General features: G+C 40.5%; 1 protein-coding gene across 11 annotated transcripts in view; it reads left to right on the forward strand.

The window, feature by feature from the left end:
- The window catches only part of LOC147203559 (focal adhesion kinase 1-like), a 52,321-nt gene that overhangs the window by 26,337 nt on the left and 8,590 nt on the right, over positions 1 to 17,394 (forward strand). For 5 of the 11 annotated variants that reach the window (XM_086113084.1, XM_086113082.1, XM_086113079.1 and 2 more), the window contains 13 exons: positions 157 to 213; positions 1,831 to 1,851; positions 2,664 to 2,761; positions 4,209 to 4,293; positions 4,380 to 4,480; positions 4,558 to 4,673; positions 5,043 to 5,143; positions 5,234 to 5,323; positions 5,457 to 5,661; positions 9,404 to 9,515; positions 13,568 to 13,645; positions 13,752 to 13,940; positions 15,601 to 15,726. In XM_086113084.1, the coding sequence (XP_085969210.1) occupies positions 157 to 213; positions 1,831 to 1,851; positions 2,664 to 2,761; positions 4,209 to 4,293; positions 4,380 to 4,480; positions 4,558 to 4,673; positions 5,043 to 5,143; positions 5,234 to 5,323; positions 5,457 to 5,661; positions 9,404 to 9,515; positions 13,568 to 13,645; positions 13,752 to 13,940; positions 15,601 to 15,726 (1,379 nt within the window). Of the gene's footprint in view, positions 1 to 156; positions 214 to 1,830; positions 1,852 to 2,663; positions 2,762 to 4,208; positions 4,294 to 4,379; positions 4,481 to 4,557; positions 4,674 to 5,042; positions 5,144 to 5,233; positions 5,324 to 5,456; positions 5,662 to 9,403; positions 9,516 to 10,164; positions 10,990 to 13,567; positions 13,646 to 13,751; positions 13,941 to 15,600; positions 15,769 to 17,394 lie in introns of all 11 variants that reach the window. The other 6 variants (XM_086113083.1, XM_086113089.1, XM_086113087.1 and 3 more) reach the window with 5 other exon arrangements.

Raw genomic sequence — 17,394 nt, forward strand, 5'->3', positions numbered from 1 at the left:
ACAGGTAACTGTGTCAAATCATTTTTTAATTCATTTAAAATTCTTTATAGAAAATGTGTAATACTTTATATATATATATATATATATGCTATTTTATTTTAGTTAAACATTTATGGGTCATCATTTGAGGCTTAAGTTTTCCCTTTTTGTCTCCAGAAACAGATGACTATGCTGAGATCATAGATGAGGAGGACACCTATACAATGCCTTCAAGTAAGTAGACCAACACACACATTTTGCTTATGATGAGACCAGTGTGAGAATCCAATGACAGTGTGGTGAAGAAAGTGCAATGTCCCAAAGGGTTGTGTGTGCGTGTATAAGCGTGCGTGTGTGGTTCTCGTCTCATATTTAGCGTGTCCTTTGCTCAGCTGAAACCGATTTTTTTTCCCCCTTGAAAATCTCTCAATTTGGGTTTAAAAATATTTCGCTTCCATCACATTTTCTCAGTCTTGTCTTGAATTAGTCAGATAAACTGTTTCTGTGCATTGTTTTATCATGCACATCACCATATACTAGGGAGGTCATAAAATCCACAATATCATCATATTGTGGTAGCAAAAGTGCCTCGACATCATTGTGGTATACGCTTGGTATAAAATTTGGAGCCGTTCTGCTTAAAATTTAGTTTTAGGTCGCAGTGTTTTTACAGCGCTCACTCCACTTCTTTGTTACAGGTTACACACACACACATTAGATTGTCTTGTGGCACGTCATAAGAAACAAACTGATGATTGGTTGACTGGGCAACGTAGGCCTTTTTTCCACCAATCATTACAATGTTCTCAATTCCTTGTTGCCAATCGGGAGTAGCAAACGAGCTGTTGTGTTTCAAATACGGATTGAAAAGTTATACAGTTGACCAATTTTGCTGTCGCTGTGTGACGAATCTGCTTATAGGAAGAATGTGATTACTGGATTAACATTACTTTAACAGCCACAGCTGTAACCGGGAACGGTTTAATAGTTATTCTTGTAGCCTGTTGAACTGTCACACCGGCTGTACCTGAGTTGCAATTGGGGCATACTTGAATAGTTGGATTTAAAAAAATTGAGATAAATTCCGGTAATATGAATTGAAGGACATTTAAATGGCTCATCAACACTTCAAACACATCTCCCAGTCCCCTGGTCCCTCCTGCGGCTATGCATGTGGCACAACATTGCACACATTTTTGGACTGTGAAATTAATAGATACTGTCATCATTCCTCAGACATGAGAAAATGACTCGCAAAACCAGATTACGTTTTAAATAAATAAATAAATACCTTCTAAAACCCGTTGTGCATCAGGTTTTTGGAACACATAATATGGTGTGTGTGTGTGTATGTAATATATATGTGTGTGTGTGTGCGCGCGCTCAACTATTATCTGTTTTTTGTTGTCATTATTATTAAATGATTATTAAATTAAGCTTTTATATGTCTTTTGGTTACTCTCTAAGTGAAACTTCTTGTCCTTATCTTCAAATAAATTTGTGGTGCCGAAAAAGGTTCTCAACCTGGTGCAATATACGAACTGAATACTAAAAGAAGTTTGGAAAAACAAGTGCTGTTGTCAGATTGAGTAATCTTGCCTAGAAAGGGGAACACTTAAAGCTCACATTGCCTGTATATTTATAGACCCACATTATATTTTTGTTTTATCTGTGTGTGTGTCACAAGATTACATAACAATTTTCCTCAAGATATTTCTATGCTAACACCTGCAGCATCTCTTTCTTAAAATGCTCCTTGTCAAATCAACAATCACTGAAATATTCCAAGGTTTGTGGTCGTTGTACTCACAGCTAGTTATTTTGTCTCCTATCAATAACTAATTTCCTCAGAATACTATGGACTAGATCAAGGTAATGATTTGAACATACTATATGAATAGTTTATATTGTGGTGGTACTTTGATTTGGTGGTGGTTGTGATTCTCGTTTAATGTCTGCCTGCAACAGTAAATGAACATCTGAAAGTGCTGTTTTAATGTGCAACCCCAACCCTCCTCCTTTGTGTTCACATTTGTATTGTCACTTAGGGGGCAAATTGGCCCCCCTTGTCTGACATGAATTTCAATAGAAAAAGGAAATAAATAAAAAGGAATCAACATTTTTACGGTTTCTTTGTGATAACAAGATTGCAATGAACTTGAACAACCAGAAAAGTAAATCATGTTGGATCACAAGATTGCAATGAACTTGAACAACCAGAAAAGTAAATCATGTTGGATCAAGCATGAATACACTATCATCCTGACTTTTTTGCTCCGAGTAAAACAAACAGTACAAATCTGTGTCGGACATCGTGCTCTGAAACAAAAATGTAAACTTTGTTACCCGGCATGTTAGGCTTGAATTGCTGATGCTGTTGTTGCATGCAGACTGCTACCAAGCTTGCCAGAGTAGATGGATGAATTCATTCGTTGACAAGTAATCCAGTGTCAAAATTATTACCAGCAAAACGACGTGCTGCAGGGTAAAACTCTACACACCCTGCATACAATAGTTAATGCGAACTCATATTGTGCGCACTTCATCGCATTCAAATGATAAGCCTGTGCGTGGTGCTCTGACAAGCTTAGTAAGTGTGTGAGCATTGGTATGTATGTTTGGTTCTAATTGTCTTCACCATGTGTCTGTGTGTGCTTGTGTTCATGTGTATATTGTATATCCAGCACAGGACTATGAAATTCAACGGGATCATATTGAACTGGGCCGCTGCATCGGTGAGGGTCAGTTTGGGGACGTCCACCAAGGAGTCTATATCAGCCCGGTAAGTACACACAGAAAAACACATAGGAGAAGATTTTATTTCAGTTGTAAAGTTTTATGATGAATCGTATACTATATATTGCCTGTGTGTGCCAATTTACATGATGGGTATTGTTAATGGAAGAGATACTGGAAATCATTAAAGCAGATCAGACAAGAGCAAAAAGTTCTACCACTTTTTTCAAATAAAAATTAACTCATCTCTGCGCTCAGGAGACTTGCAGACATCCAGAAGAGGAGACAAAAGGGACATAATTCTTTTTGTGTGAGTCCATGTTCAGCACATGGTGACTTTAAGAATCTTAAATATAACTCGTTTGACTGTATTCAAATATCCTCCACTGTGAGTGGTCCCGTGGCTACAGATAAAGGGTTTAATTTGAGAATATAATCCAAATCCTTTAACTGGTGTAATTAACATTACCCTCTGTGATCTTGGATCCTCTTCTCTTTAATTACAGTAATGCTTCAGATTTAATACAATCACCAGTAATTACAAATTAAGATGTTGAGATTTTCTTTAGGAGTGACCAGGATGTATAGGATTAGAAATGATCTGATCAGAGGGACAGCCGAGGTTAGATGTTGGAGTGAGTATATCGGTCGATGGGTGATGATGATGAAGTTGCCAGGTAAGAGAGCGAACTGAAAGAAGTTTGATGGATGTAATGAGGGAAGACATGTTGGCAGCTGGCATTCGATTGGATGCGGAATATGGATTTTGATGACATGGATGACATGGTGTGACGACCGGACAAGCCAAAAGCAAAAGGCAAGATGATGTGACACTGATAACCATGACTGACAGTCATGTGATTTGAAAGGAGGAGTACTAATTAATTTGAAAATACCATGAAACCAGAGATTTTTCATTTGACCCAACAGGAGGTCGTGGACTCAGATGGGTGGAGTGCAGTCTCACAGAGTGGTCGCAAAAAAATACAAGTAGTCCTTGGGTTTTTGACAATGACGGTATACTGTATAATTTACAACTTGTCATTTGTTTTATCTTTTATGTGTTTTTATACAAACACTATATTCACTGCAATTCAGACTTTACCACAGGTAGGTTAGTGAAAGACAATGACGTGTTCTGACTTATGTCAAGAATTTGTAGGAGTGGAGCTAAGGATGTATACATTTCAATATGTTACTTGCCTTCTATTTGGAAAAGAATATTTGAACAGGCATGCGTCACAAAGTTAATAGTGTGCATGTTGGTAAATGGAACATATTAGGTAGTGGGCTTTCCAAGCACAATGTAGTTTTATTTAAAAAATATTTGATAAAAAATTTCAAAGCCTGTTTTTGAACAATACATTTTTTTAATTTTTTTTTTAATTCTTAACAGTAAAGGTTACTAAACGGCTTAAATCTTGGGCCTGTTGGGTTGCCTACAATAGTATTTAGTGTAATTGTTCATGTTTTGGTGTGTCTGTATTTTGCAGGAGAATCCAGCATTGTCTGTGGCAGTGAAGACGTGTAAGAATTCAACATCAGACAGCGTCAGGGAGAAATTTCTCCAAGAAGCACGTAAGCTTTTCATGTGTGTTTGTTGAAGAGCAAGATCTGGGTGTTTGGAGCATATGATCAAGAAGCCACCTTGTCACTTCATCTAGTAACCATGCGTCAGTTTGACCATCCTCACATTGTGAAGCTGATGGGCGTCATCACAGAGAATCCAGTCTGGATCATTATGGAGCTTTGCACACTCGGAGAGGTAAAATAACTACATACGATCTTACATATGATGGTAGATAGTACTCTAATATGTTTTTTCTTTTGTGCCTTCCGTAGTTGCGTTCTTTCCTACAAGTGAGGAAGTACAGTCTAGACCTGGCCACTCTCATCTTGTATTCCCATCAGCTCAGCATGGCATTGGCCTACCTCGAGAGCAAACGCTTTGTGCACAGGTGTGTTACCTTATTTGTGGTCTTTTTTTTTTTAAAATTTATTTGGACATTCATGACTTAATGTCTGGAATAGAAATACCTCGAATATCAATCCGTAAAGCACATACAGGTACACCCACCTTGGCTGAGCTATCCCAATTTCAATGCTCACTAAATGGAGTATTTTAATACTGTAGATGCCCAAGAAAGATTTTCAACAACTATTTTTACAATTTTGGGGAGTGTTGCACAAAAATCCAGTTCTTGTCTGCTTTGCATCAGTGTAACTATTAGTCAAATCCCTGAAGCAAAATACTGTAGGACTGTGACATTCATGATTGTCGCCACCCACTGGAGACTTTAGGCTTGTTTTATGCTTTTCCTCTGCAGGGATATAGCAGCACGGAACGTCCTGGTATCAACTGTTGACTGTGTGAAGCTGGGTGATTTTGGTCTGTCAAGGTACATGGAAGACAGTTCTTACTATAAAGGTAAGAATGCCACCTTTATGTCTTCTTCATTAGAGAGAGCGATCTGGAAAGTGACTTTGGTAAAACAGTAGCTCCCATTTCTATCTTCAGCATCCAAGGGTAAACTGCCCATTAAATGGATGGCTCCCGAGTCCATCAATTTTAGACGATTTACCACAGCCAGTGATGTCTGGATGTTTGGTAAGTCCTGCATTATACACCAAATATTTTGTATCTGAAAAATGATTCCGATTTGAATAATAGCTGATTCTGTACACCATTTACTCACGCTAATATTTGGTTCATTGCTGCTCTTTTGTGCGGCTTTGTCTAGGTGTCTGTATGTGGGAAATTCTGATGTATGGCATTAAGCCTTTCCAAGGTGTGAAAAACAACGACGTCATTGGGAGGATAGAGAATGGCGAACGACTAGCCATGCCCCCTCAGTGCCCACCTACCCTATACAGCTTGATGACAAAGTGTTGGTCGTATGATCCAAGCAAGAGGCCACGCTTCAATGAATTGAAAACACAGCTCAGGTATTTCTTTGATATGGTTTGAGTGGTTACAAAAAAATATATCTATATATGTTTGAATTTATCTTGACCGCTCTGGGAAATGCATCACCTTTCTCAACGGACTATAAGACTGTGGCTATGATGTTGCTCTGTTCAATTTCCAATCCAAGTGAACTAATTACTGATTCATACTAACGCAGTAAAGCTCTGACAATGTAAAGTATGGCCATATTTGTTCCTCAAACTTAATCCTACCCTCCCCTGGCCCAAGCTATTTGCCACCTTACTTATTACATTAGTTTTTTGATTTTAAGAAAATGCCAATGTTTTCTTTGGATTCACTGGTGATGTACTGGTAATGTACATGCTGCTGCTTCTGGTGCAGATGGTTTGGGTCCGATTCCTGGTCAATGCTCCAATACCCATGCGTTGCCAGTCCCAAGACTGGATAAAACAAACAAACAAATAAATGAACAAATAAACACATTTACTTACTTCCATTTGATTTTAAAGGCAGTTTTACCTATGTGACAGTTAAGGTTTCTTCCATATTTTAGACAGCAGGTGTCACTGTGGTTCTGTCCACTCAAGTAATTAATTCCACAAGACTTAACTGAATGTATGTAATATATATAATCACATTAAACTGTGACACTCCCTCTTCAATACGAAATCACTGTTTAGATTCATATATGATGCTCACAATGACAGATGATGCCATGAGACGGGTCAAAATGCGTCTGTCTTGGTCATGCTTAATGTTAGGTTATGCACATGCACTGTACATAGTAAAAAGAGGGGAAAAAAAATCAGCATGGTGCAACACAAAGTTTCCTTGATGCACACATGTATTTTCAGTCTCATTTCCAAGCACTGAAAAATGGAAATAAGCACACATTTTTAACTGCTGTGGTTTTTATGAGATTTCGCCAAACCAGCATGACTCACACCTTAAATTCCAATGTGATACCTCCGGTTTTGTTTGTTACTTTTTCTTACTCTACTACACCCATTTCCTCCGCATTGGGGCTAAACCCTGAGTCATTGTAATCTCGTTGTCTTCATTGTTTGCATTTATATGTTTACTTTAATTCAGCTACAGTGTGAACAACTTTGTAGAAGTCCCATTCATCTTGCACAAACACACCATGCGTTTGATGGCTTGACCTAATGGTCTGAATTCAAAGTGATGCAAAACTGACAAAATGTTTATTTATTTTTTTCAAAAAAAAATATTTTATTTTATTTTTTTATGGAGTTGTTGTTGAGAGGGTCATTAATTCTCATGCAAGTCATTGGCTGGAAAAACGAATGCTTTTAAGGGTCTAGGCGCGCTTGGTTCTCTCTTGGTCTGGAAAACATTTATATCATATTATCAATTATAGGTCTTGCCTGCCAAATATGCAGCTCTCAGCTTCCCTAACAGTTTTACTCAACAGAGGACTGATGTGTGTGTGTGTGTCTGTGTGTGCGCACAGTGGGCAGCTGCCAGGGGCTGCAGCTTGCCAACGAAAATAGAGAAAGACAGAATAGTGAGCGAGATGAGTGCAAGAAAGGAAGGAGTAAGCGGGTCTTTGGTAGCGCTCTTCTCCAGTAGTCAGACTTCTTTTTCTTCCATTGTGAGACGTGATCTTTTTTTTCTGCTGCTTTATAGCATATTACTGTTAACCTGCCAGAAGGATCGTGTTTTGTCTTGTTAGTGATGGAGAAATTGTTGCGGTTGTTCAGCTTGGTCCCGCAGTGCACCTCATTAGTGGATTTTATTGGCTGTAAATGTTGAGTGGATGCACTGCTGCAATTATATTGTCCCACTCTTGAGGTAAAGTCTTGCCTTCTTTGCCTTTCTTTTCAACAACTAACAAATGTTGTGACGTGTTTGCCAATTTACTCCAACTGAGGTACTGTATTTAGTGACTGCCTTATGCTGCGTGTATTAAACAAAGATGGCTACTTTTTATACTGTTGAATTTAGGAGTTGTGTGGCCCTTTTCTAAGCAATGGCGAAAAAAAATGCTTTAAACGTTTCTCGATCATCAAAGCCTATTTCCTCATATAAACTGGCAACATGTCCCAAGATGTGCTGAAGGGTAATGCATTTTCCTCCTCTTTGGCGTCCTTTGACTGTATGTAACAAGAGAAGGCATTCAAACTAAACCGTGATTAAACATTCAGAGCATCTGCAATCTGAACAAGTTCTAGGGATTATTCATGTTATTTAAAGTGTTTCTAAAAGTGAAATCGGGTACACATCTGCACTACCGAAGATAGAATTTTGAAATTAGGGTGTTTTTGATTTGTTTTGTTTTTCCTTGTGATACACATTTTTGTCCGTGTCAATGTGTGGATTTTTACTGAAGTCATTTAAAGTTAAAACAAAGCAAATGAAATCAAATTGTCCTTGGTTATGAGAAGGACCACAGTTCAGCATATGTGGGATCTCTTGCCCTTCTACCTACAAAAATTGTATTACTAACGTATTTTGCATGACATACAGTCAAAGATTTTAAGCTCAGTACACTTTTAGAATACGAGAGGTATATAGGAACAGCATTTTTAATGTATGCTGTCCGTTGGTTGCCACTCGAGTTTACATTGGACAGCTCTCAGGTGAGAACAGCATAAAAACAAAGCTGGGGTTTCTGACAAAATTGAAGACTCAGCTTTCTCCTTGGCCTGTGTAAATAAACAGACCTTGTTGTTCCAGATGGCGGTGTGGTGTTGGTGGGAACGAGTGTTCATGTTGCTAGGAGGTGAAGTGATCATCGTTGCACCTTTTCAATGATTTGATTTGCTTGAGTGAGGCAGGTTTATGTAACGCATTGATTTAGTTAGATAAGCTTGTCATTGCTCATGACAAAACACAGACCGAACCTAAAAATGATGCTCACCCATAATGGATGCCTAAAGAATAAGAATTTAGTAAATATATATATTTTTTGTTTTTACAATGTATTTTATTTTTAAACCTGACTGGGATTGTCCCCACTGACACTTGCATAAATGTGCATTCTAATGCGAATAAAGAACAAGGCCTGCCAGCAGATGAACTTAGACAGGTGCAGTGACACGTGCAAACACACATGGCCGGAGACAACAGAAAATGTGGTGGTGGGAGGCAGGGAGGGGGGTGATGATGATTCTCAATATAGCATTTAGTCTTGTTGAGGGCATGAGTGTAGAACATGCGCCCAAACGTCCAACTACCCGAAACACCATCTCTTCTGCTCCTCTGGGAATCTTTTTGATTTATTTAGCATTTTTCCCCCCGAACTCAGTAAGAGCTAATGTAGCAAGGAAATTGTATTTTTGCACACAGTTATACGATAAGGTAAGATATGAAAAAGTTAACATATCTGAAGCTGATTGGTTTAATGTCAAGATACGTGACAAATGTTTTTATTGCTCTCTTTTATGGAGACAATGTTCTGTTTAATTAAGAGGTGCGCTCATGTGGAAACACGTTTCGAAGATTGCTTGACTGTAAAGGTGCATTACTTACCGCTAGTGTTTCTACGGGGGTCCAGTCTTAAAAACCTGATTATTGTCGATCGATTCGGGTGCTATTATGTTTTTCATTACACTTGACATGCTTGACAACAAAAAGACAATCCTGGAGGACTCAACCAGATAGATTGGATCAAAATTCTAAAGTATAGATTTCCTCTCAATTGCAATGCTGGATTAACATACTCCTACTGCCTGAGTGCAGCCGTTACCATGCAACAGGAACCCTTCTCATGTTGTCTTCCCTCCCTTTTGACAGTACTATTCTAGAAGAGGAGAAGGCCCAGCAGAAGGAGAGGAACAGGATGGAAATGAGGAGGCAGGTCACTGTATCTTGGGACTCGGGAGGGTCTGATGAGGCACCCCCAAAGGTAAGTCAAACACTCGCTTGCCTTTGCTTCAGTCTCTTAGATTCATTTCACATGACTGAGTGTGGACACATAGAGCAAAACAGTGAATGTCTAGTTTGAATCACAATTGATTTGTTTGTATTGTGGCTGACTGGCCTGTATTTATGCCGCTTCCTATCATGCTGCTCCTTCACCCAATTCGCAACTCAAATCGCAACGGATGAGATTCCGATCAAGCCGTTTTTCTTTACACCACCGTTTCCTTCAGTACTGTAACTGGAAAATGTGACATTACCACTTGCACTTCATGAGTCAGAAAGCCTAAGCCCGCCTTCCACAAAAACCCTCCCAACTTGTGGCCCCAGCTGCTGGCTACTTTATCCCTGCTCACAGCCATCGTTCCCCTGCTGTTAACATCTGTTAACTCCTCATTAGAGTTTTAAATACAAAGTCATAGAGTATGTCATCAATGGCTTCACTAATGCATATGCGAATGCTACCCTGACTGGTGTCTGTTTAGCTCTTTAAGTTAACCTATCAAAGGGTGTTAACAGTCCACTTTTGTCATTGATTTTGCCTCTTCCCCATGTGTGCATTCATCCCACACACCTTCGATATTTTCTATGCACTTGTGCCTCCTCTTTCTTTTTTCTTTCTGTTGTGTTTGCAGCCCAGTCGTCGTCCTTCCCTGCAGCCCACCTTCAGTCTGGATTGTCTGTCCGCTTCCCCTCCACACCATTGCCATCAAAACCAGCATATTGCCTCACAGCTTTCCCTCTGCCTCGGACATCCTCCTCTTTCACCTACCTGCTACTCCTCTCCCATACCGCCTCCCATTTCATCACTCATATTTTCCCATCATTGTGCCACTTTTCCTTCTGAGTCGCATCTTTTTCACAACAAAACCGTCATGCGATCTTTGAATCACAGTTACTCTTTCTCCCAGCGCCACACAAACCCAGGGTCCAGCGTCCACCTGCAGTCTCATGCTGATTTCTGTCCTCGACCTAAAAATTCAGAGAGCCTGACCAAAGGCAGCTGCGCATACAAAACAAATCCCCCTTCTGAAGACCACCCGCCCTGTTCATCCCACTCAAAAGCAAACAGCTCCCCTTTCCTTGTAGGACACTTAACACAACTCCCTTCCCTTCCTACTTGCAATTCTCAGAGTTTCGTCTTGTCAAATGCGTTGGCCTTCAACCTCCAGAACGCCACTCTCAAGACAAATTCCAAATGTAAACGTGCTCTGTTGCCCAGCTGCCCAACTAATGTTACAGTCCACCTCCAACCTGCCTCTAACCTCCAGCCTCAGTGTGGCAGGCCCCTGCATCCCCATCTTGCTCCTCCACACTCTGACAAACCAATCCCAGTGCCGTCTGTTTGTACTCTGTTCACCAATGCTCCTCATCCACCCGACCAAAGGCCAGGCCCTCGTTGCCTTGCCCACACATCTCATCTCACCTCCTGCACGCTACCTGCTCATAGACCATTCGAGGCAGGTTATGCAGTTTTGCAATAATGTGCATTCCAAAACTACTACTGACTTGCTTCTAGAAATGCATTCTAAAACATTGCAACATTCCCTTTAAATCAGGTCAGTCACACTGCAAGTACAGTATATACCTGACATCTCATCTCTGCTCCTTCAAGATTTTCGTCACATATAGTGCCAAATATATGTATAACACTCTTAAAAGGTTGTGAAATTTGCCCCTCAAACCCACAATGTTAATATGAGGAACACATTATTTTATATAACACACACACACACACACACACACACACACACACACACACACACACACACACACACACACACACACACACAGTGGTACCTCTACTTACAAAATTAATCGGTTCTGGAAGAAATTTCTTAACTAGAAAATTTTGTAAGGAGGGACGCATTTTCCATATAAATGCCCTAATCTGTTCCAACTCCCCCAGAATTCAGACATAAATGTTTCTTAAAGCATAAAAATGCACCAAAATATATAACAAATATGTGTTACAATCAGATTATTGCACAATAAATGAGCGTTGTGCATAATGTAAAAAAATAAAGAATAAAAATGATGCTCATTTAACTTTTAACTGCGTCCTCATCGTTTTTTGCCCTCTTTCGTTCATGCGCTCTCTCAGGAGTGGTTTTTGCCTGGTGTTTTGTAAAGAACTGAACCAAGGAGGATCGTCTGACTGGTGAATACTTTTTCTGGGTGATTCACATTTACGTAAAACTATTGGAACACCTCATGGCCCGACGAGGACGCTGTATAGACACATATCTATCTATCTATCTACACACATGTAGTCGCACGGTTAGAGGTCCCTCTTTGCCAATGGGATTCCAGGATGATGCTCGGTAATAGCCAATGGCACAGCAGCAATAAGTATGTTGTGTTCAGGAAACTCGGAGCTGCGAGTATCAGCCCATACTGTATTTTTACCTTTCATATGTTGAAATTCCTTTCGTAACAAGAGGCGATATTTTCCTGTTGAGACGTTTCGTAACTTAAACATTTCGTATGAAGAGACGTTCGTATGTAGAGGTACCACTGTATATATATATATATTCAAATAGCTCTTTCCTGTAGTTTAATAATAGGGTGTATATTTGTCTTGCATACATTTCAGATAAACTTGGCACACTTTCTATTTACTAACTCTCATGCAAAACAATTACTTTACAAAACAGATTTCATGAAGTGGGCCAAACAAGAATATTCCAACATTTGTACCCAGTATTAAAATGTCCTCCATTTAACGCTAACCCCATCGGCCCACTTGAGTCTCAAATTATTTGTAGGTCAATGGAGTGACTTTGAAGGAGAAAACAGCATCGCTGTGAAGTCGGCATGATTGTGCTCAGCCTGCCAGCGTGCTGCTGATTGACCTTCGTGGTGTTTCATCTCATGGCAGTTGTTTATTTATGTCTGTGTTAGGCTTTGCGTTGATGTGTCCTCAGATTATCACCCCCTATGTTTAGCTTGCTCAGAATGTCTTTCCAAATCCTCATTCCACTAGCCTTACAAACCTGCAATCATTTTCAAAATGTCACAGATTAAATTAAAATATGGGAACAAACGTTCACATCATTGTGGGCAGTTCATGTGACTATGTCCCACACCAGTGAAACAACATTGAAGAACAAAATCATATTAACTTTGGCTGTCTGCTAGCCAGCACATCACATTCAAACCGTTTTACAGCCGCATTTTCAGACTGGTTCTAAGTCTTTGTGACATATCTTTGTGGCAGCAATGTTTCTGCATGTCAGCCCAGCACTTTCAACTTTATAGTGATCAATGTGTCTGTGTGCCGGCAATGAATTCTGCCACAAATCTTCTGAACTGCTGCTCAACACTTTTGTTTTCTTTTCTTTTTTAAAATATGCTAGGGAATGGGAAAGAATTGGGACCCTTTGTTTCTCACAAAGACCTTTTTAGTTGTTAGGAGGGTTTTTTTTCCCAGTTTTGCTGTTGTTGTTGTTGTGTTCCCAAAAACTGAACTCTTCTTTGCAAACTGTCCAAAATTGTCGGCCTTTAAATTATATATGTGAAAAAGATGACATCGATTACGAATACATCCTCTTCATTGTTTTCAAGTTTACGTTACGATATGCACGTTACCATTCAAAACACATTCGTTCGTCTGGGATTTAAAAAGTGTTTGCCTGTTGTGTGCTGTTTTCAAGCTGCTACCGTCATGCACCAGTAGATGGTGGTCTTAGCAAATCTGCTTGTGTGTGGTGCAAAAGACTGAAATAACTTGGAATGGCCGTTTGCAGCTGTAACATCACATGCCACCGTGTCTTCCTTCACTCACAGTGAATTTTTATAACTCTAAAACGCATCTAATGAGCCGTCCTATTGTTATGCTTGTTGATACACCTTGCTGTGCTCGCAGCCTCTGGTTGTTCTTTGTTTTGTTTGGGAGCTAAAACACACTGGGAGCTTTGTTTGTTTTTAGCATTAATGACCCAGTGTCCTGTCCTCTAAAAATTATTTCAGGTAGAAAGTCGATCAACATGCATTGTAACTACAGACTGTATCTGCTTTCTTTTCCTCTCACCATAGCCTAGCAGACCAGGTTACCCCAGTCCCCGCTCAAGTGAAGGCTATTACCCCAGTGCCCAGCACCCCGGACACTACCAGGTATGTAAACTGCTCCATCCTCAAGTGAACTCTGCAGAGAATGTGGTTCATTCATTATACTCTGCATATATTCATTGCCTATCCCTGTCCTCCCTGCTTGCGTCAGATGGCAGGTTACCCTGGCCCTCACACCCTTCCGTCAGTGCCCAGTGCCCTTTACCCCCCGCAGGCCACAATGCTGGAAACGCATCACGCCCACACGCACCCGCGCCACCATGTCCATACACACTCACATGTACAGCACCTCCCTCAGGCACATGGACAGGACATGGCACATTGGGGTTCAGCTATGGAGGTAAGAGACCAGCTTTTGTCTTTAATCTTGTTGGACAGAGCAAATTACCGGTACTCCTCCCCTCTCTGAGAAACATCTTACGGGTGCTCCATCATTGAAAGCAGAGAAAAACATACTCCCCGCAAAGAGTTGGAGACATTTGGCATTTGGTAAAATTTCAGGATGAACTTAAAATGCTCGTTAATCTTTTTTTTCTTCTTTCAACTTTTGACTGCATATTTCCAACAGTTCCGTGTTTTAGGACTTTTTGCACCACTTACTGTTCTCTAACAAAGAGCTGAACGGCTCCAAAATTGACAACAGGTTTTTGATTGAAGAATGCATTTCCTGGATCAGTTAACATTGGTATATAGATAGTCATCTGCATCATGCTGTTCCTATTTTGACATCATGAGACAAAGATTACCACCTGCAATTGATTATCACCACGTCACCATTGCAAGGCTTCAAACAGGATGTTCTCAGACTTGGCCCACTGAGCTTAATCAGAATCAGAATCTGGTTTATTGGCCATGTATCCAAAAAAACACACAAGGAATTTACTTCCCAGTTACAACCCGTCCAGAGGAACATAATTAACATGGGGAGACGGAACGAGAAGTCTGGCGGGTCGCTGTTAATGTCACAGAGTGTCATCAGCAGGCTTCAACAGAGATACAGATAGACTGGAAGAGTTACAGAAAGGCACAGATGTGGATGTCCTTGGAAATGTATTGTCCATTCATGGATCAAACGCCTGTTGTAATTTTTTCTGTGAAGCTTTGTGTTAAAGAACGGCAAATCACAAGGCCAAAAAGAACTGTGACATGGAACAGTTAGACGTATTTCAAAAGTTTCCAAACATTCCCTTGTAAACTCATTCAATCCCAGCCATTTTCACTGGAGCAACCCCCTCAATCCCAGCGTTTCACTGGATTTTGACTGATCTTGCAAGGCCCACAGAATATTTGGTTCTAATGCTATATAAACATGGATCCTACCAAAATAACGTTTGGACTCTCTTCTTTCAGCAGAAAAAAAAATGGTCTCTATCTTTTTCCATTCTTCAGCAATCGGCATTACAAAATGGCTAAGTTTCATGGAAATGGTGATTCCTGTAAAAGCATGCATTTCAATCACGTGGGTACCACTGCCACCTACTGTTCGCTTTTTTTTTTACATGATTTACAATGCAAACGGCTTATTCTCATTCACTGATTGCATCAGACCCTCCTCCTCTCTATGACGCAAAAAAAAAAAAGACATAGACGTACAAGTACGTCCTTGGTCGGCAGGGCCTAATTTTAAAAAGACGTACAAATACGTCTTGTGGAATGAAAGAGTTAATAGTTATTTCGAATTTTTGTCTCATCCTAAAATTTCAACCAAAAGCGGAATATGCTGAACTTTTTGTGAGTAGTGTGTTTTGATGTGACATTGATTTCTGAATCACCATGAACCCATACACACCCATTTGTTTCAGTGTCTGCCCACTGTGTTGCTGCAGCTTCCCATCAGTTTGCTGTTGGTTTTGTGTACCTGTATATGTATGCATGTGTCTTCATTCATTTGTCCCTATATTGCATGTTTGCTGTCTTTTTTTGTGTGTGTGTGCGTCCGTGTGTTCGTCTTTTGCGTGTGTGTGGCGTCTTTGTGGATGTCTGTCCGTGTTTGTGTGTAGGACAGCGCGGTAGACATGCAGCAGTGTGTAGGCCAGCAGTGCTTGTTAATGGAGGAACAGCTGATGATACAGCAGCAGCAGATGGAGGAGGATCAGAGGTGGCTGGAGCAGGAGGAAAGGCTGCTGGTAACACACAGCACACACAGAGTAGAGAACTTTACAGGCCATGTGTGATCAAGTTCTTTCAACCTTTTGCTTCAACTAAGAGTATCGGTATAATAACCGAATCTTACAAAGACATGTAATAATGTGTCCATGACACTCGATTGAGTGTGAACTTCAGATGCATTATTGACACCTGCATGGAAAAACTGTTGCTTGCATTTGTTTCATTTTTATTTGTCTTTGTTGTGGTTGCTCCTGCTCCCAGATGCTTGTTTTTATTTGCTAAAATTCATCACCTATTTACAAACATGCTCACATCTGACAAGACGTACTGCACTGCATTTTGGAAGCAGTCACTCTGGATTTTAATGCAGAGTTATAACAAGCAAATAACCCCCAAGGCATATTAGTTGGTGAAGGAGACTTTTATCTCCTTAAATTAACCGTTTCATTTTTCCTGAACAAATCTGTTACCGAGCTGCAGTTAACGGCTGTTACTTTCTGCTGACATTAGCCTCTCTGTTTTTTAGCAGCTCAGAATTGCTCCTAATTTGAGGCATTAAATTCCTGTTGGCGTCATGGCAACTAGCTTGAAAACAGAAGACGCTTGTTCACCTCGAACTGCTTTAATTTTAGGCTCTTACGGTTAGACCTATAAGACAGTGGAAAATTATAGGCTTGCTTCTTTTCCTTTTAAAGATTATCTTCTCAGTGGTACAATTTGATTCTATTGTGCCCCCTTATGTGGCACGCCTGTTGTTACACTGTATGCAACTATGGTGAAGGGCTGTCACTCCTAGTCAAAATCCTAAAGCGTACTTACACAAAAATAACAATCAAGCAAGGAAAAGTTCCCACAGGATGTTTCGACAAACATGTGTGCGTGTGCATGGTCGTGTTTGTCTGCGTGTGTGTTTGCAGGCAGGTGGGGCCCGTGTGAATTCCATGCTAATGATAGTCTTAGAGAATCTGACAGTCCAGTCAACACACACAGAACCAGTCAGCGACGACACACAAGTTCCTCCCCCCCAAAAAAGTGTGTGTAGTTTGCAGTCTGGTTTTATAACGCAGCACCTTCAGGGAGGGGTGAGAAAGAGGCGGAGGAGAAAGATGGGCTTTTGGGGGAGAAAGTGGTCGTCGTGACCGCTCATTGGCAGTGTGCTCCATCCCTCCTCTCCTTTCCAACTCGTTCTCCCTCTCCGGGCTTTACAGTCATCTAAAAGTGCGCTGGAGGTTTGGATGTGTTCTCCACCACATAAACCTGCTGGCACACACACGGATACAAATAAGAAGACATACACATATATGAATTCCATTGCTATGCTGGTCTTCAAGTCCTGCCTTGGACAGCTGGTAGGCGGGAGGAGTGGGATTGTATCTGTACATGTCGTAGGTGCTCTTTGTTTCAATTTGGATTGACATTAGAAAGTCGAGGTAAAGTTGCTTGTTGCTACTGATTTATTGGAAGTCTTTGTGCTTGAATCCTGTCAGAGGTATCATATTGAAGTGCTTGCTGTGCCCAAGATTTTTTGAATTGTTTAAACTTCAGGTGAAACGTTGTTAGCACTCTGTCGTCTGGTGATGTCTTGACTAAAGACTAATTGTGTTGAATCACTGTCATGTTTGTTGACTGTTCACTGCAGTCTTATTTGAATGCTCATTTGGTGATAACAATTTTTTTTTGGTGGG

The sequence above is a fragment of the Hippocampus guttulatus genome, chromosome 6 (assembly GCF_054856545.1).
Source record: "Hippocampus guttulatus isolate MCC_2025c chromosome 6, RoL_Hgut_1.0, whole genome shotgun sequence".
NCBI classification, from domain to species: domain Eukaryota; kingdom Metazoa; phylum Chordata; class Actinopteri; order Syngnathiformes; family Syngnathidae; genus Hippocampus; species Hippocampus guttulatus.